This window comes from Labrus bergylta, chromosome 18, assembly GCF_963930695.1.
Source record: "Labrus bergylta chromosome 18, fLabBer1.1, whole genome shotgun sequence".
NCBI classification, from domain to species: Eukaryota; Metazoa; Chordata; class Actinopteri; order Labriformes; family Labridae; genus Labrus; species Labrus bergylta.
This window is the reverse complement of record NC_089212.1, coordinates 26,632,566-26,653,875: the sequence shown is the minus strand read 5'-3', so window position 1 is coordinate 26,653,875 and position 21,310 is coordinate 26,632,566. Positions and strand designations below refer to the sequence as shown.

At 39.6% G+C, this 21,310-nt stretch overlaps 1 protein-coding gene across 1 annotated transcript; it reads left to right on the top strand.

Moving 5' to 3' along the window:
• The first annotated feature begins 1,060 nt into the window (after window positions 1-1,060).
• On the top strand, window positions 1,061-17,552 carry golga5 (golgin A5). The gene is made up of 13 exons (XM_065966543.1): window positions 1,061-1,266; window positions 12,249-12,896; window positions 13,392-13,595; window positions 13,687-13,906; window positions 14,349-14,472; window positions 14,565-14,768; window positions 14,855-15,025; window positions 15,242-15,370; window positions 15,651-15,749; window positions 15,826-16,045; window positions 16,547-16,646; window positions 16,726-16,789; window positions 17,115-17,552. The coding sequence occupies exons 2-13, from the start codon at window positions 12,257-12,259 to the stop codon at window positions 17,193-17,195; spliced, it is 2,256 nt and encodes a 751-aa protein (XP_065822615.1). The 5' UTR covers window positions 1,061-1,266; window positions 12,249-12,256; the 3' UTR covers window positions 17,196-17,552.
• The last annotated feature ends 3,758 nt before the right edge of the window (window positions 17,553-21,310 follow it).

The window sequence follows — 21,310 nt, the reverse complement described above, 5'->3', positions numbered from 1 at the left end:
CTTTTTTTTTTTTTCTTTTTTTTTCTAAATTGAGTTCACCATCATCTCAAACGTGGCGCCGGCCCTCCGTGACAAATGTGAAAAAGTTCAGCACATGCGGAAAAAGACATTTGTCTCTTTTTAAGTCTTTGAAACGACCCTGATTTAAGAGGAACCCTTTTCTATGGCTGGTTATACAAGTGTTCTGTTTATCTCCTGGTCGGTTGTTCTTAAGGGAAACTCTCCCCGGCGCTCGACTTCTGGAGCAGATTCTAAGTGTTATCGATTGTGTCCATAGTCAGTTCCTGTATTGTTGTGGCATGCCATGTAAATATGCATTTTGGAGTGAGTGCGGAAAAAATAAAGAGGCACTGTTTCATAAGTTCTCCGTCAGTTTGTGTCGTCTGTAGAAGTGAGTCATCAGTTGGAGGTTATTTTAAATGTTCGAAAAGGGATGTACAAATGTTCATTTAGTTCTCACTGCAAGAGCGACAACTTGTTAAGAATGATAAGAAGCTCTCAGAGCTCTCAATTAGACATTTGTACAGGAACTGTAGGGAGGAGAGAGATGGGGGGGGGGGGCTGCAGCAAAGAGTCGGAGTCGCCCACTGCTGCTGCAACGAGGACTACAGCCTCTGAACATGGGGTGCATGACACAACCTCTAGGCTATCTGATGCTCCAACAACATTTAGATTTATAAAGTTTAGATGTTTGAAATGAGCTAAACATAGAAAAGAAGCTAATTCAAGCTGCTTTTTCAACGTGTGCAGCGCCCTCGCTCTGACGTCACTCTGGATGTAAGGATATCTTTAATGCATAACATATGAGCAATAAATAATGCTAATATGCGTTAAGAAAACAAAAACAAGAGTAAACTACAAATAAAAAAGGGTGGGAAATGTTTTTTTTCTAGTGAGGTGTTTTGAAAACCAAAATAAAACCTTCTGATGAATGTTCCTGCTCAGGTTAAATAAATACTAAGAGTGTTAGTGTTAGGTAAATATTACCTGTACTGTACACGCAGGTAAGAGGTGGATGATGTGAATCTTAACGCTCATTGGTTAATTTTCGATCAGGCGTTTCCGCAGTCGCTCTGTTTGGGGTCCTGACTCGCTGCGCTTCCTGGTCCACGTATTGAGAAGCTGCTAACATCCTCCAGATGATGACAGCTGACTGTGTTTGTCTCATTAACAGTGTTCATCTCTCATGTCCGACAGTGGAGCCCCGGCGGTAGCCCGGTGACCGGACAGCGGTGACGTTTTCACACCGTGACGTCATTTCAAACGGTAAGTTAGCAGCTAGCCTGTTAGCTTCAGCAGTGATGGAGTCGATCTGTGTTTACATTAGTTTAATGATAAGGTAAACTCAGCTGATGTCAGATGTTGTTAAATCACCTGTAAGTCCAGGTATTTAAATATGAGTTCACTATGTGTCGTGTCAGAAACAAACAAACCAGCTCTGACTCTGTTTAGTTATTTAGCTTAGCATGCTAACTGTCCGGAGAGTTTCAGCCCCCAGTTTGTTCTGTCAGGCTAACAACGACTTTAAGACTCTTACAGAGTTCTGGTGTGATGGATCCATAACGAGGACTCAGTGGATTATTAAAACACTGCTGAGGACTCAGTGGATTATTAAAACACTGCTGAGGACTCAGTGGATTATTAAAACACTGAGGACTCAGTGGATTATTAAAACACTACTGAGGACTCAGTGGATTATTAAAACACTGATGACTCAGTGGATTATTAAAACACTGAGGACTCAGTGGATTATTAAAACACTACTGATGACTCAGTGGATTATTAAAACACTGAGGACTCAGTGGATTATTAAAACACTACTGATGACTCAGTGGATTATTAAAACACTGAGGACTCAGTGGATTATTAAAACACTGCTGAGGACTCAGTGGATTATTAAAACACTGAGGACTCAGTGGATTATTAAAACACTACTGAGGACTCAGTGGATTATTAAAACACTACTGATGACTCAGTGGATTATTAAAACACTACTGATGACTCAGTGGATTATTAAAACACTGATGACTCAGTGGATTATTAAAACACTGATGACTCAGTGGATTATTAAAACACTGATGACTCAGTGGATTATTAAAACACTGCTGAGGACTCAGTGGATTATTAAAACACTACTGATGACTCAGTGGATTATTAAAACACTGAGGACTCAGTGGATTATTAAAACACTGCTGAGGACTCAGTGGATTATTAAAACACTGAGGACTCAGTGGATTATTAAAACACTGATGACTCAGTGGATTATTAAAACACTGAGGACTCAGTGGATTATTAAAACACTGAGGACTCAGTGGATTATTAAAACACTGAGGACTCAGTGGATTATTAAAACACTACTGAGGACTCAGTGGATTATTAAAACACTGCTGAGGACTCAGTGGATTATTAAAACACTACTGAGGACTCAGTGGATTATTAAAACACTGAGGACTCAGTGGATTATTAAAACACTACTGAGGACTCAGTGGATTATTAAAACACTGCTGAGGACTCAGTGGATTATTAAAACACTGCTGAGGACTCAGTGGATTATTAAAACACTACTGAGGACTCAGTGGATTATTAAAACACTGAGGACTCAGTGGATTATTAAAACACTACTGAGGACTCAGTGGATTATTAAAACACTGCTGAGGACTCAGTGGATTATTAAAACACTACTGAGGACTCAGTGGATTATTAAAACACTGAGGACTCAGTGGATTATTAAAACACTACTGAGGACTCAGTGGATTATTAAAACACTGAGGACTCAGTGGATTATTAAAACACTGATGACTCAGTGGATTATTAAAACACTGCTGAGGACTCAGTGGATTATTAAAACACTACTGATGACTCAGTGGATTATTAAAACACTGAGGACTCAGTGGATTATTAAAACACTGCTGAGGACTCAGTGGATTATTAAAACACTACTGATGACTCAGTGGATTATTAAAACACTGAGGACTCAGTGGATTATTAAAACACTACTGAGGACTCAGTGGATTATTAAAACACTACTGAGGACTCAGTGGATTATTAAAACACTGAGGACTCAGTGGATTATTAAAACACTACTGATGACTCAGTGGATTATTAAAACACTGAGGACTCAGTGGATTATTAAAACACTACTGATGACTCAGTGGATTATTAAAACACTGCTGATGACTCAGTGGATTATTAAAACACTACTGATGACTCAGTGGATTATTAAAACACTGCTGATGACTCAGTGGATTATTAAAACACTGAGGACTCAGTGGATTATTAAAACACTGATGACTCAGTGGATTATTAAAACACTGCTGAGGACTCAGTGGATTATTAAAACACTACTGATGACTCAGTGGATTATTAAAACACTGAGGACTCAGTGGATTATTAAAACACTGCTGAGGACTCAGTGGATTATTAAAACACTACTGATGACTCAGTGGATTATTAAAACACTGAGGACTCAGTGGATTATTAAAACACTACTGAGGACTCAGTGGATTATTAAAACACTACTGAGGACTCAGTGGATTATTAAAACACTGAGGACTCAGTGGATTATTAAAACACTGAGGACTCAGTGGATTATTAAAACACTACTGAGGACTCAGTGGATTATTAAAACACTGAGGACTCAGTGGATTATTAAAACACTACTGAGGACTCAGTGGATTATTAAAACACTGAGGACTCAGTGGATTATTAAAACACTACTGATGACTCAGTGGATTATTAAAACACTACTGAGGACTCAGTGGATTATTAAAACACTGAGGACTCAGTGGATTATTAAAACACTACTGATGACTCAGTGGATTATTAAAACACTGCTGATGACTCAGTGGATTATTAAAACACTACTGAGGACTCAGTGGATTATTAAAACACTGAGGACTCAGTGGATTATTAAAACACTACTGATGACTCAGTGGATTATTAAAACACTGCTGAGGACTCAGTGGATTATTAAAACACTACTGATGACTCAGTGGATTATTAAAACACTACTGATGACTCAGTGGATTATTAAAACACTACTGAGGACTCAGTGGATTATTAAAACACTACTGATGACTCAGTGGATTATTAAAACACTACTGATGACTCAGTGGATTATTAAAACACTGCTGAGGACTCAGTGGATTATTAAAACACTACTGATGACTCAGTGGATTATTAAAACACTGCTGAGGACTCAGTGGATTATTAAAACACTACTGATGACTCAGTGGATTATTAAAACACTACTGAGGACTCAGTGGATTATTAAAACACTACTGATGACTCAGTGGATTATTAAAACACTACTGAGGACTCAGTGGATTATTAAAACACTACTGATGACTCAGTGGATTATTAAAACACTACTGAGGACTCAGTGGATTATTAAAACACTACTGATGACTCAGTGGATTATTAAAACACTACTGATGACTCAGTGGATTATTAAAACACTACTGATGACTCAGTGGATTATTAAAACACTACTGATGACTCAGTGGATTATTAAAACACTACTGATGACTCAGTGGATTATTAAAACACTACTGAGGACTCAGTGGATTATTAAAACACTGCTGAGGACTCAGTGGATTATTAAAACACTACTGATGACTCAGTGGATTATTAAAACACTACTGAGGACTCAGTGGATTATTAAAACACTACTGAGGACTCAGTGGATTATTAAAACACTACTGAGGACTCAGTGGATTATTAAAACACTGATGACTCAGTGGATTATTAAAACACTACTGAGGACTCAGTGGATTATTAAAACACTGCTGATGACTCAGTGGATTATTAAAACACTACTGAGGACTCAGTGGATTATTAAAACACTGATGACTCAGTGGATTATTAAAACACTACTGAGGACTCAGTGGATTATTAAAACACTACTGAGGACTCAGTGGATTATTAAAACACTACTGAGGACTCAGTGGATTATTAAAACACTACTGAGGACTCAGTGGATTATTAAAACACTACTGATGACTCAGTGGATTATTAAAACACTGATGACTCAGTGGATTATTAAAACACTACTGAGGACTCAGTGGATTATTAAAACACTGAGGACTCAGTGGATTATTAAAACACTACTGATGACTCAGTGGATTATTAAAACACTACTGAGGACTCAGTGGATTATTAAAACACTGCTGAGGACTCAGTGGATTATTAAAACACTACTGATGACTCAGTGGATTATTAAAACACTACTGAGGACTCAGTGGATTATTAAAACACTACTGATGACTCAGTGGATTATTAAAACACTGCTGAGGACTCAGTGGATTATTAAAACACTACTGATGACTCAGTGGATTATTAAAACACTACTGATGACTCAGTGGATTATTAAAACACTGCTGAGGACTCAGTGGATTATTAAAACACTACTGATGACTCAGTGGATTATTAAAACACTACTGATGACTCAGTGGATTATTAAAACACTACTGATGACTCAGTGGATTATTAAAACACTACTGATGACTCAGTGGATTATTAAAACACTGATGACTCAGTGGATTATTAAAACACTACTGAGGACTCAGTGGATTATTAAAACACTACTGATGACTCAGTGGATTATTAAAACACTACTGAGGACTCAGTGGATTATTAAAACACTGATGACTCAGTGGATTATTAAAACACTACTGAGGACTCAGTGGATTATTAAAACACTGATGACTCAGTGGATTATTAAAACACTGCTGAGGACTCAGTGGATTATTAAAACACTGATGACTCAGTGGATTATTAAAACACTGATGACTCAGTGGATTATTAAAACACTGAGGACTCAGTGGATTATTAAAACACTGATGACTCAGTGGATTATTAAAACACTACTGAGGACTCAGTGGATTATTAAAACACTGATGACTCAGTGGATTATTAAAACACTACTGAGGACTCAGTGGATTATTAAAACACTACTGAGGACTCAGTGGATTATTAAAACACTACTGATGACTCAGTGGATTATTAAAACACTACTGATGACTCAGTGGATTATTAAAACACTACTGATGACTCAGTGGATTATTAAAACACTACTGATGACTCAGTGGATTATTAAAACACTACTGAGGACTCAGTGGATTATTAAAACACTACTGATGACTCAGTGGATTATTAAAACACTGATGACTCAGTGGATTATTAAAACACTGAGGACTCAGTGGATTATTAAAACACTACTGAGGACTCAGTGGATTATTAAAACACTGAGGACTCAGTGGATTATTAAAACACTACTGAGGACTCAGTGGATTATTAAAACACTGCTGATGACTCAGTGGATTATTAAAACACTGATGACTCAGTGGATTATTAAAACACTACTGATGACTCAGTGGATTATTAAAACACTACTGATGACTCAGTGGATTATTAAAACACTGATGACTCAGTGGATTATTAAAACACTACTGAGGACTCAGTGGATTATTAAAACACTGATGACTCAGTGGATTATTAAAACACTACTGAGGACTCAGTGGATTATTAAAACACTACTGAGGACTCAGTGGATTATTAAAACACTGATGACTCAGTGGATTATTAAAACACTACTGAGGACTCAGTGGATTATTAAAACACTGATGACTCAGTGGATTATTAAAACACTGCTGAGGACTCAGTGGATTATTAAAACACTGCTGAGGACTCAGTGGATTATTAAAACACTGCTGAGGACTCAGTGGATTATTAAAACACTGATGACTCAGTGGATTATTAAAACACTGCTGAGGACTCAGTGGATTATTAAAACACTGAGGACTCAGTGGATTATTAAAACACTGCTGAGGACTCAGTGGATTATTAAAACACTACTGAGGACTCAGTGGATTATTAAAACACTGAGGACTCAGTGGATTATTAAAACACTGCTGAGGACTCAGTGGATTATTAAAACACTACTGATGACTCAGTGGATTATTAAAACACTACTGAGGACTCAGTGGATTATTAAAACACTGATGACTCAGTGGATTATTAAAACACTACTGAGGACTCAGTGGATTATTAAAACACTACTGAGGACTCAGTGGATTATTAAAACACTACTGAGGACTCAGTGGATTATTAAAACACTACTGAGGACTCAGTGGATTATTAAAACACTACTGATGACTCAGTGGATTATTAAAACACTGATGACTCAGTGGATTATTAAAACACTACTGAGGACTCAGTGGATTATTAAAACACTGATGACTCAGTGGATTATTAAAACACTACTGAGGACTCAGTGGATTATTAAAACACTACTGATGACTCAGTGGATTATTAAAACACTGCTGAGGACTCAGTGGATTATTAAAACACTACTGATGACTCAGTGGATTATTAAAACACTACTGATGACTCAGTGGATTATTAAAACACTACTGAGGACTCAGTGGATTATTAAAACACTACTGATGACTCAGTGGATTATTAAAACACTACTGATGACTCAGTGGATTATTAAAACACTACTGATGACTCAGTGGATTATTAAAACACTACTGATGACTCAGTGGATTATTAAAACACTACTGATGACTCAGTGGATTATTAAAACACTACTGAGGACTCAGTGGATTATTAAAACACTGCTGAGGACTCAGTGGATTATTAAAACACTACTGATGACTCAGTGGATTATTAAAACACTACTGATGACTCAGTGGATTATTAAAACACTGCTGAGGACTCAGTGGATTATTAAAACACTACTGATGACTCAGTGGATTATTAAAACACTACTGATGACTCAGTGGATTATTAAAACACTACTGATGACTCAGTGGATTATTAAAACACTACTGATGACTCAGTGGATTATTAAAACACTGATGACTCAGTGGATTATTAAAACACTACTGAGGACTCAGTGGATTATTAAAACACTACTGATGACTCAGTGGATTATTAAAACACTACTGAGGACTCAGTGGATTATTAAAACACTGATGACTCAGTGGATTATTAAAACACTACTGAGGACTCAGTGGATTATTAAAACACTGAGGACTCAGTGGATTATTAAAACACTGCTGAGGACTCAGTGGATTATTAAAACACTGATGACTCAGTGGATTATTAAAACACTGATGACTCAGTGGATTATTAAAACACTGAGGACTCAGTGGATTATTAAAACACTGATGACTCAGTGGATTATTAAAACACTACTGAGGACTCAGTGGATTATTAAAACACTACTGATGACTCAGTGGATTATTAAAACACTACTGATGACTCAGTGGATTATTAAAACACTACTGATGACTCAGTGGATTATTAAAACACTACTGATGACTCAGTGGATTATTAAAACACTACTGATGACTCAGTGGATTATTAAAACACTACTGAGGACTCAGTGGATTATTAAAACACTACTGATGACTCAGTGGATTATTAAAACACTGATGACTCAGTGGATTATTAAAACACTGAGGACTCAGTGGATTATTAAAACACTACTGATGACTCAGTGGATTATTAAAACACTGATGACTCAGTGGATTATTAAAACACTACTGAGGACTCAGTGGATTATTAAAACACTGATGACTCAGTGGATTATTAAAACACTACTGAGGACTCAGTGGATTATTAAAACACTACTGAGGACTCAGTGGATTATTAAAACACTGATGACTCAGTGGATTATTAAAACACTGCTGAGGACTCAGTGGATTATTAAAACACTGCTGAGGACTCAGTGGATTATTAAAACACTGATGACTCAGTGGATTATTAAAACACTGCTGAGGACTCAGTGGATTATTAAAACACTGATGACTCAGTGGATTATTAAAACACTGCTGAGGACTCAGTGGATTATTAAAACACTGAGGACTCAGTGGATTATTAAAACACTGCTGAGGACTCAGTGGATTATTAAAACACTACTGAGGACTCAGTGGATTATTAAAACACTGAGGACTCAGTGGATTATTAAAACACTGCTGAGGACTCAGTGGATTATTAAAACACTACTGAGGACTCAGTGGATTATTAAAACACTGCTGAGGACTCAGTGGATTATTAAAACACTGCTGAGGACTCAGTGGATTATTAAAACACTGATGACTCAGTGGATTATTAAAACACTACTGAGGACTCAGTGGATTATTAAAACACTGAGGACTCAGTGGATTATTAAAACACTGAGGACTCAGTGGATTATTAAAACACTGCTGAGGACTCAGTGGATTATTAAAACACTGAGGACTCAGTGGATTATTAAAACACTGAGGACTCAGTGGATTATTAAAACACTGAGGACTCAGTGGATTATTAAAACACTGCTGAGGACTCAGTGGATTATTAAAACACTGATGACTCAGTGGATTATTAAAACACTACTGATGACTCAGTGGATTATTAAAACACTGAGGACTCAGTGGATTATTAAAACACTGAGGACTCAGTGGATTATTAAAACACTACTGAGGACTCAGTGGATTATTAAAACACTGATGACTCAGTGGATTATTAAAACACTGAGGACTCAGTGGATTATTAAAACACTGATGACTCAGTGGATTATTAAAACACTGAGGACTCAGTGGATTATTAAAACACTACTGAGGACTCAGTGGATTATTAAAACACTGATGACTCAGTGGATTATTAAAACACTGAGGACTCAGTGGATTATTAAAACACTGATGACTCAGTGGATTATTAAAACACTGATGACTCAGTGGATTATTAAAACACTACTGAGGACTCAGTGGATTATTAAAACACTGATGACTCAGTGGATTATTAAAACACTACTGATGACTCAGTGGATTATTAAAACACTGAGGACTCAGTGGATTATTAAAACACTGAGGACTCAGTGGATTATTAAAACACTACTGAGGACTCAGTGGATTATTAAAACACTGATGACTCAGTGGATTATTAAAACACTGAGGACTCAGTGTTTTAATAATCCACTGAGTCATCAGTGGATTATTAAAACACTGATGACTCAGTGGATTATTAAAACACTACTGATGACTCAGTGGATTATTAAAACACTGAGGACTCAGTGGATTATTAAAACACTGAGGACTCAGTGGATTATTAAAACACTGATGACTCAGTGGATTATTAAAACACTGAGGACTCAGTGGATTATTAAAACACTACTGAGGACTCAGTGGATTATTAAAACACTGATGACTCAGTGGATTATTAAAACACTGAGGACTCAGTGGATTATTAAAACACTGATGACTCAGTGGATTATTAAAACACTGATGACTCAGTGGATTATTAAAACACTACTGAGGACTCAGTGGATTATTAAAACACTGATGACTCAGTGGATTATTAAAACACTACTGATGACTCAGTGGATTATTAAAACACTGAGGACTCAGTGGATTATTAAAACACTGAGGACTCAGTGGATTATTAAAACACTGATGACTCAGTGGATTATTAAAACACTGATGACTCAGTGGATTATTAAAACACTACTGAGGACTCAGTGGATTATTAAAACACTGAGGACTCAGTGGATTATTAAAACACTGATGACTCAGTGGATTATTAAAACACTGATGACTCAGTGGATTATTAAAACACTGATGACTCAGTGGATTATTAAAACACTACTGAGGACTCAGTGGATTATTAAAACACTGAGGACTCAGTGGATTATTAAAACACTGAGGACTCAGTGGATTATTAAAACACTGAGGACTCAGTGGATTATTAAAACACTGAGGACTCAGTGGATTATTAAAACACTGATGACTCAGTGGATTATTAAAACACTGATGACTCAGTGGATTATTAAAACACTACTGATGACTCAGTGGATTATTAAAACACTACTGATGACTCAGTGGATTATTAAAACACTGCTGATGACTCAGTGGATTATTAAAACACTGCTGATGACTCAGTGGATTATTAAAACACTGCTGATGACTCAGTGGATTATTAAAACACTACTGAGGACTCAGTGGATTATTAAAACACTGCTGAGGACTCAGTGGATTATTAAAACACTGCTGAGGACTCAGTGGATTATTAAAACACTGAGGACTCAGTGGATTATTAAAACACTGAGGACTCAGTGGATTATTCAAACACTACTGAGGACTCAGTGGATTATTAAAACACTGAGGACTCAGTGGATTATTAAAACACTGCTGAGGACTCAGTGGATTATTAAAACACTGAGGACTCAGTGGATTATTAAAACACTGCTGAGGACTCAGTGGATTATTAAAACACTGAGGACTCAGTGGATTATTAAAACACTGCTGAGGACTCAGTGGATTATTAAAACACTACTGAGGACTCAGTGGATTATTAAAACACTACTGAGGACTCAGTGGATTATTAAAACACAGCTGAGGACTCAGATCTGTCCATACTCCCGTGTTTCCAAATCAAACAGTCTCCGTGTTCTTTGGTCAATTTCAGAATCAGAATCGTTTTTTTTATTGCCAATTACATTTACACATAAAAGGAAATAAAAAAGCAATTGAACCCATATACACAACCTGTACGACAGGTGAACTGGAGCAGCTGTTGATGTGTGTGCAGTGTGCCCTCAGTTTGGTCTCTCAGGCTGAACGATCATAAGACTCTTAATTTAAGATTTATGTATTCCTGTTTCCTTCCTATGACTGGCAAGGCAAGTTTATTTGTAAAGCACATTTCAACAACAAGGCAATTCAAAGTGCTTCACACGACATCACAACAAAGGGACGAGATATGAGAATGATATGAGATGTGTGATAACATTGTGTCTACGTCTGCCTGCTGTTCTTCATGTAGTGCAGCATTTTTTATTTTCTCTCCACTAAATTGGCATTAATTAATGTGAGAGAAGCTGACAGTTAGCTTTAGATGACTGCATGAACATTAAACACAGGTCTCCATACAACAGGTCGAATGTCAACGAGTGAGAAGCTGATCGACTACATTGAGCGTTAGGGTGTTTTTATTTTGTTGTTTATTTGCTCTTCAGTCTGTTAGGAACTTCAGATGTGTAAAAGTATCACTGAGTATACAGTTTACATGACTGACAGCTCAGCAAACCCCCCCCCCCCCCCCACACACACACACACACACACACACACACACACACACACACACACACACACACACACACATGACATTCAACATCTAAAGCTCAATCCAAAGTGCTGTGTGAGTAAAGCTAACAAAGTTCAAAACATCAATCTTTCTCACTGAGTTTGTGTCTCTGCCTTCAGGATACAAAATGTCTTGGTTTACTGATCTGGCCGGGAAAGCTGAAGACTTCCTGAATAAAGTGGACCAGGGAGCGGCCACAGCCCTGACCAAGAACCAGGAGAGGTCATCCTCCTTCTCTTCGTCTTATGGAGAAGAATCAGTCGTCACAGCTGAGTACAACACGGCAGCTGCCCCGCATCACACCTACACATCCTCTCACGACGCCCCCAGCTTCATCTCCTCAGCAGCCGGAAACATCAAGAGATCCAGTGCGACTCTGCTGTCTGGTACCGCCAACGTGAGCAGCGGCCCGTCTGGTTCTGGCAGCGCCGCGCCTAACGCTTCCAAGGGCTCGTCCGGCTTTGTGAGGCCCAAAAAGAGCGAGCAGGACGAAGTGGACGACGACATGCTGTTCGACTTCCTGAACAGCTCGGACCCCCCCGTCAGCAGCAGGAGGGATTCAAGAAGAGAACTTGTGAAAGCGGCAGGTCCGTTCACCGAGGCCCAAGACCTAACACCGCCTCTTTCCACCACTCCTCACCCCGTCCCCTCAGCGCCGTCGACGCCCCCCTCCACCAGGGGCGTGTCCAGGACCTCCAGTATGAGCTCGCTGTCTGCTCACAGCGTCAAAACATCAGAGGAGAGCTCGGCTAAAGAGCAGAGCCAAGGTAGGATCAGTACCAAACCTGCTGGGTTAAAGATGAACGTGTGTCAGCCCGCGGCTTTCATCAGCGCTTTGAGACAAATGTGGGTGTGACCCGTTTATAAACAGTCCTACCCAGGTGCTGAACCGGTACATGGTTAATCATTTAAAGAAGGAGCATCAATACAATCTCAGTGACATTCATGGAGAACACCCTCCAGTAACTGGCTTTAAAAACATATTTGATTCATTAGATGACTGTGTCTGTATGGATTGTGCAGTAGAGCAATATGTTTAGAGTTCAGTCTCTCAGGACTTGGGTTTGGAACTGGAGGGTCGCTGGTTCAATTCCACATTTTTTGCTTTGTGCTTTGTATGTAGATATTTAAAGTCAGAGCCTTAAGACCGGCCATGTTTTTGTTTCCTCATTTCTATAAATTGTGATTTCAGATTCTTTCAGGCTTTTGTGTCTGAATGATATTTATGTGTTCTTCATTTAACCTCCACATGGTCACCACAGAGACACCTGAGGGGTCCGACTCGGGGTTTGCTCTCCCTCAGGAGTCCAGCAGACAGGAGCCTCCTCCTCCTCCTCCCACAGAGGAGCCACAGAGTCAGATCCTGTCCAGTCTGCGTCTGGAGAACCAGCTGCTGCGTAGTGAGGTGGCGTCCCTCAACCAGGAGATGGCGTCGGTCATCCAGAGAGCAAAATCCTTACAAGACGGTAAGAGAGGAGAGAACACGCAGCGACAGTCCTGACCTGTATCTCTGCACCTCTGCTTCACTTTTTTATCTGTTTCCATTCACTCGTGTAGAACTGAACCAGACCCGCCTACGTGCTGACCGGTGGAACTCGGAGCAGGCTCAGACCGACCGGATGCTGCGTGAACTCCGCTCACATGTTGACGACCTCACGGAAGCCCTCTCTGCCAAAGACGGTCAACTCGCAGTCCTGAAAATCAGACTGGATGAAGCCGATCAGCTGCTGAAGTCTCGCAGTGCTGCGTTAGACGAGGCACAGAAGGAAAAGTCGAGGTGAGAACATTTACCACCGCTCATCTTAAAGACAGTTCAGTGTTTCCCACAGAATGACGCTTTAGTTTATTCCTCAACTTGAATCAGAAGTTTAACGATGTGAATCAAATGTGAGGAACTCATCTCACTTATATTTAGCATGTATCAGTGAATTTTCAAATTTATTCTCAAAAAGACACTGAGGTTTCCCTCATTTCCAATGCCGTCGAGATTACAAGCACAGTAAAACGAGCAAAAACACTGAGAAAACCACTGAGATCATTTAAAACAGTTACAATTTGAAACAAAGTTGTTCGAAATCAAATCAAATTCCTAAACTCTGGAAGAGAGGGAAGAACTCTGATCCTTAGAGTTTGCTGGAGGGCATTCCATGATGTTCAATGTTGAATGTTTGAGCCTGAGTGTCGTCTATGTGTCAGAGACACTGTGATGTTTTTTTTAGGATCATGCAGGACCACACAGAAGGGAGCAGCATGCACAACCAGACTATAGAAACCATCCAGGAGAGGCTGCGAGACGCTGAGCTGGCTCTCAGGAGGGAACAGGACAACTACCGGCAGATGCAGGTGAACACGCCGCCCATTCTTCTTCCTTCATATTCAGCTCTGTTAGATCTCTACAGAATGATAAGACATCCTAATCCTCTGTTCTTGTGCAGAGTGAGTACGCTGGCCGTCTGTCCAAAGTGGAGGCTGAGAGGCAGACCCTGGCCGAGACGGTGACGGCAGCAGAGCGACGAGCTGCGGAGGAGAAGCTCCGGGGCGACGAGGTCCAGCAGCAGCTGAAGAGTTCCAAAGCTGCAGCTGAGAGCTCCAAACAGGAGCTACAGGACTACAAGCACAAAGCTTCACGCATCCTGCAGGTAAGACTTTCTGTCCTTTTCATATTCAGCGTCTGAATGGAGTTATAGAGGCTTTACCTGCTCTGTGTGTTTGATTGGTGTTCTAGTCCAAAGAGAAGTTGATCAGCAGTCTGAAGGAGGGATCTGGTCTGGAGACCCTGGAGGGCAGTGGGTCCATGACTCTGGAGATGGAGGATCTGCGTCACGATAAGGAGCTGCAGAGGGAGGAGATCCAGAAACTACAGGGGCAGGTGCACACGCTACGGACAGAAATCCAGGTGAGAGGATGTGAAAGGTCGAAAGTCTCGACAGAGTAGGAGTGAATACAAACCTCAAACTGTTTCTGTTTCCTGTTTGATAAATGTGACGAGGAGGGCTGTTCTTCATTCCTCCTGCAAGATACAAAAGTTTGATTTGAGTGCCTAACTTTTTATTGTAAACGTCGGCAGCTAAGATATCGGTTCAGCTGTAAACATGTGTTTCTCCTCTGACAGGATTTGGAGAATCAGGCTCTGACGGAGGCGGAGACGTGGCGGGAGCAGCAGGTGCAGCTAGAGGAGCAACAGGCTGCACATAGCCGAGCTAAGCAGGAGGTGGAGGCTGAGGTGGAGCGCTACAAACAGGTAAGAAGGAGCACTGACGTGATTCAATGTTCTAATTAGATTTATTTTAAAGGTGAAATCTGGTTGGTCTGTCCAAGACCTTTTTTCAAACGGATCACTGACTTTTAAAAAAACGTCTTATCAACAAAAAGTTTATGAGAGAGAGAGAGAGAGAGAGAGAGAGAGAGAGATATTTATTTATATAGAGAGAGAGAGATAAGATATATTTCTTTAATAAAACCTTCATTGACATATCTGAGTAAAGCCTTGTATTCTGTGGATTATTTTTCCTGCATCTTAGGAGCTGCAGTACCTGGAGGAGGAGAACCATCGAGCAAAGACCACCCTGCAGAGCAGAGTCAAGGACCGAGAAGACGAAATCCAGAAACTCAGGAACCAGGTCAGTCCCTTTAATCTGCACGGTGTGTTCCAGTCAGAGGAGACGTAAAGTTTAACGGAGATATCTAATCTTGCAGTTGACCAACAAGACTCTGAGCAACAGCCAAGTGGAGCTGGAGAATCGCCTCCACCAGCTGACGGAGACTCTGATCCAGAAGCAGACCATGCTGGAGGCTCTGGGCACAGAGAAGAGCTCTTTGGTCTTCCAGCTGGAGCGTCTGGAGCAGCAGCTGAAGAACGCTCAGAGCGGACAGAGCGGAGGGCCGGCCATCAACATGAGCGGTCTGGAGGGACCAGGTACGAGTGTTTATCAGGAGAGAGAGAGTGTGCCACAGTGAGAGCAGAGCCACGTGTTGAGTCCACGACTACAGATTGAGCCAGGGCAAGCTGTCAAACATTGTCTGAAATCGCCATGGTAACAGCAGGCATGCCTGGTTGATGTGTCTTACATGTCTGTTCACCGAAGATCTGAACTAGAGAAACGTTATCAGGAAATATCTGCAGACCACAAGCTGACAGGGAAGATTCAGCTTCTAGTTAGCTTGCTCTGTCAGCGGGAGTTTTTGAAGAAAACTTTATTGACAATTGTAAATGCTGCGCCCTGATTGAACTCGTACTGTGAGAGCACATCAGCTCACCCCGACTTCACAGGAAACATTTAGAACAGGCCTGGCAGGAAAAAATTCTGTATAAAGTCTTGGTGAAAAATCTGTCTGTTTGCGTTCACACATGCATCCTCAGCATGTAAACTTCAGGATCCTCGTTCATACAGCACCAATAACGTTTCTTATATTCCAGGAGCACGACAAAGAAACACACCGATCCTGTTCAGCGATCAGGACAGTCCGGGAGTTTACGGACAAGTACGAAAGGCAGCCAGCACCATCGACCGTTTCAGGTACCTTTGACCTCACTGATACTGTTTCCCTGTGTGGGACATGAGCCGTGGTTTTTAATGGGACTTTTTATCATTTCAGCATCAGACTCGGTATCTTCTTGAGACGCTACCCTGCAGCCAGAGTTTTTGTTATCCTGTACATGGTGAGGATTTAAAGAACTGTCATGTTGTGCTTTGTGTGTGAGTACTTTTTATTTTGACATTAAAAGACATTTCAGAGCATAAAGAAGAAAAAAGAAAAAAAAAAACAGAAGAGAAAACAGACTTCTCTTGTTTTCAACTTTGACTTTGTGCTCTCTTAGTCTTTGTAGTGTTTCCAATAGTTTGTTGTTTCATGTTTGTTTCTGCACATTTGTTCCCACCAGCTGAAGGTTTCTAGCTTGAGACGTCTTCTTCAGATGCTAATCACGTGTGTTAATGTGTGTGTGAGTACTGGATAATCAAAGAAATGAAAACTTGTTTTTCCAGGCGATCCTGCACCTGTGGGTGATGATCGTCCTCCTGACGTACACACCAGAGATGCATCATGGTCATCCTGATGGCAGATAGAAGTCGTGGTTTCCTGGATTGTTTGATTGTTCCTCCTGCTCTCGGTGGACGAGCTGCTGGCTCCTGACTCTCCCTGTTTTGCACAGAAATTCTAAGAATTCAAGTCATTTCCTCTGATTTATTCTTTATTATTTCCAACCGAAGATGAATAAATGACAGCTGTCCACACTGACAGGGTTTAAAGTAATTACAGAGTGATATATATATATTGTACTGGTGGTCTGTTGAAAGGACTTGAACTCAAACTCTCTCATCTGTTCTTCTCGTCGTCTGCTGTCAGAGCTCGGTGCTCTGCAGAGATTGTATTTAACACTATGTAAAAAGAATCTTTTAATAAACGAGTTAGAAGAAACGTCACTGCCTGGCACTTTTCTGAGAGATGATCTGATCCTCGACTGCATGAAGGGAAACCTGCACACAGAGAAGTACGTTTAGTTTGTTATAAATATCATCAGTGCAAAAGAAAAGTCAGAATATTTCATGCCATGAAACTGCTGCAGTTAATTGTTTTGTCCTCCGTTGTAGTTCAATTTCTGAAAAAAAGGGGGGACTTAAAAGATTTTTGATTTCAGCCAATCAAACGGATCACTGTAAAGACCGTGGGGGAAAAAAGGATGATTGTTGTTTCTATTTCTTCCTCACAGAATCTACAGTAATTATGATCAATGGTAAACCTGTGTCAGAAGAGTTCACCTGAATAAAAATGGTCATTAAACATTTGGAAATTAAATTATTTTGCTTTTGCAGGAAGAGGATATCATGAAAATTAATTCAAGGTTATTATTATTATTATCATTATTTGCCACATGCTCATACAGATGTGCAGTGAAATATGACTGATTGGAAAGGCCATGCAATCAAAACACTAAAAAATTAGGCTGAGAACATAGGTAGAGTAAATGTTAAAATATGAGATTAAAAAAATAAATATATAGATGTAGTGAGCGCTCCATGCACGGAGGCCAGAGTCCTCCAAGCGGGCGGCTCGAGTTCAAATCCGACATGTGGCTTCTTTCCCGCATGTCATTACCTCCTTGATTTCTCTCTCTAGCCACTGTCCTTTCTCTAAAATAAAGACACAAAAAGCCTAAAAATAAACCTTAAAAAATATATATATATTTAAATAAACAAAGTGTAGACAGGTGTAAAGTGTCAAAGGTGTCAAAGTCTAATGTGCAGAGTGTAGGTTTAAAGTAGATTAACTAAATGTAAGGGAATAATAATAATAATAATAACTTTATTTATACAGCACCTTTTAAAAACACAGGTTTACAAAATGCTTTGACAAACAGCAAAAACAAGAACAAACTAAACCAAACACAGAAGAACCATCACAAGAACCATCACAAGAACCATCATAAGAACCATCACAAGAACCATCATAAAATGAGATGAGATGAGATTCAACTTTATTGTCATTACACATATACAAGTATAGAGTAACGAAATGAGGTTTGGCATCTCACCAGAAGTGCAAATAAGCAGAAAGTGCAAGAGTCTGTGTTATGTACAGTAATTACAAAATTTACAGATGTAGACAAAAAAAGTGAATTATTAGGTAAATCTGGATGGCTGGATTAATGGGATGCTATAAATATAAATAATTGCTATAAATAAGTAATGCTACAAAATAAGTGTGTTTTTAGGATTATAATATACAGAATAAGGTGCAGTGAGCATGCTATACTAATAATATACAGATTAAGATGCAGTGAGCATGCTATACTAATAATATACAGATTAAGATGCAGTGAGCATGCTATACTAATAATATACAGATTAAGATGCAGTGAGCATGCTATACTAATAATATACAGATTAAGTTGCAGTGAGCATGCTATACTAATAATATACAGATTAAGATGCAGTGAGCATGCTATACTAATAATATACAGATTAAGATGCAGTGAGCATGCTATACTAATAATATACAGATTAAGATGCAGTGAGCATGTTATACAAGTTTACAGATAATTTAAAGAATATGAACATACTATAATACAATAATACAGGTGGATGAGAGATGTGTGTGTGTGACCAGGAGGAGAGGTGGGGGGATGATGGGTGTGAGGTGATATGTAGGGGAAAGGGGGGTCAGCAGGGTGCAGAGAGAGAGAGGGAGAGAGAGAGAGAGACAGAGTTCAGAGTTCGGGGGGTAGAGTTCAGTAGAGAAACAGCTCTGGGGAAAAAGCTGTTCCTCAGTCTGCTGGTTATAAGAACCATCATAAGAACCATCACAAGAACCATCATAAGAACCCAGGCAACACAACAACCATCACAAGAACCATCATAAGAACCATCATAAGAACCCAGGCAACACAAGAACCATCATAAGAACCATCACAAGAACCATCACAAGAACCATCATAAGAACCATCATAAGAACCCAGGAAACACAAGAACCATCATAAGAACCATCACAAGAACCATCACAAGAACCACCACAAGAACCATCACAAGAACCATCATAAGAACCATCATAAGAACCCAGGAAACACAAGAACCATCATAAGAACCATCATAAGAACCATCACAAGAACCATCATAAGAACCATCATAAGAACCATCATAAGAACCCAGGAAACACAAGAACCATCACAAGAACCATCACAAGAACCATCACAAGAACCATCACAAGAACCATCACAAGAACCATCATAAGAACCATCATAAGAACCATCATAAGAACCCAGGCAACACAAGAACCACCACAAGAACCATCACAAGAACCATCATAAGAACCATCACAAGAACCATCATAAGAACCATCATAAGAACCCAGGCAACACAAGAACCATCATAAGAACCATCATAAGAACCATCATAAGAACCCAGGCAACACAAGAACCACCACAAGAACCATCATAAGAACCATCACAAGAACCACCACAAGAACCATCATAAGAACCATCACAAGAACCATCATAAGAACCATCACAAGAACCATCACAAGAACCATCATAAGAACCATCATAAGAACCATCACAAGAACCATCATAAGAACCATCATAAGAACCATCACAAGAACCATCATAAGAACCATCACAAGAACCACCACAAGAACCATCATAAGAACCATCATAAGAACCCAGGCAACACAAGAACCATCATAAGAACCATCACATGAACCATCACAAGAACCATCACAAGAACCATCATAAGAACCATCATAAGAACCATCACATGAACCATCACAAGAACCATCACAAGAACCATCATAAGAACCATCACAAGAACCATCACAAGAACCATCATAAGAACCATCATAAGAACCCAGGCAACACAAGAACCATCATAAGAACCATCACATGAACCATCATAAGAACCATCACAAGAACCATCATAAGAACTATCATAAGAACCATCATAAGAACCATCACAAGAACCATCACAAGAACCATCATAAGAACCATCATAAGAACCCTCATAAGAACCCAGGAAACACAAGAACCATCACATGAACCATCACAAGAACCATCACAAGAACCATCATAAGAACCATCATAAGAACCATCATAAGAACCATCATAAGAACCATCACAAGAACCATCACAAGAACCATCACAAGAACCATCATAAGAACCCAGGAAACACAAGAACCATCACAAGAACCACCACAAGAACCATCACAAGAACCATCACAAGAACCATCACAAGAACCATCATAAGAACCATCATAAGAACCCAGGCAACACAAGAACCATCATAAGAACCATCACATGAACCATCACAAGAACCATCACAAGAACCATCATAAGAACCATCATAAGAACCATCACATGAACCATCACAAGAACCATCATAAGAACCATCACATGAACCATCACAAGAACCATCACAAGAACCATCATAAGAACCATCATAAGAACCATCACATGAACCATCACAAGAACCATCATAAGAACCATCACAAGAACCATCACAAGAACCATCATAAGAACCATCACAAGAACCATCATAAGAACCATCACAAGAACCATCATAAGAACCATCACAAGAACCATCATAAGAACCATCATAAGAACCATCACAAGAACCATCACAAGAACCATCATAAGAACCATCACAAGAACCATCATAAGAACCCAGGCAACACAAGAACCATCATAAGAACC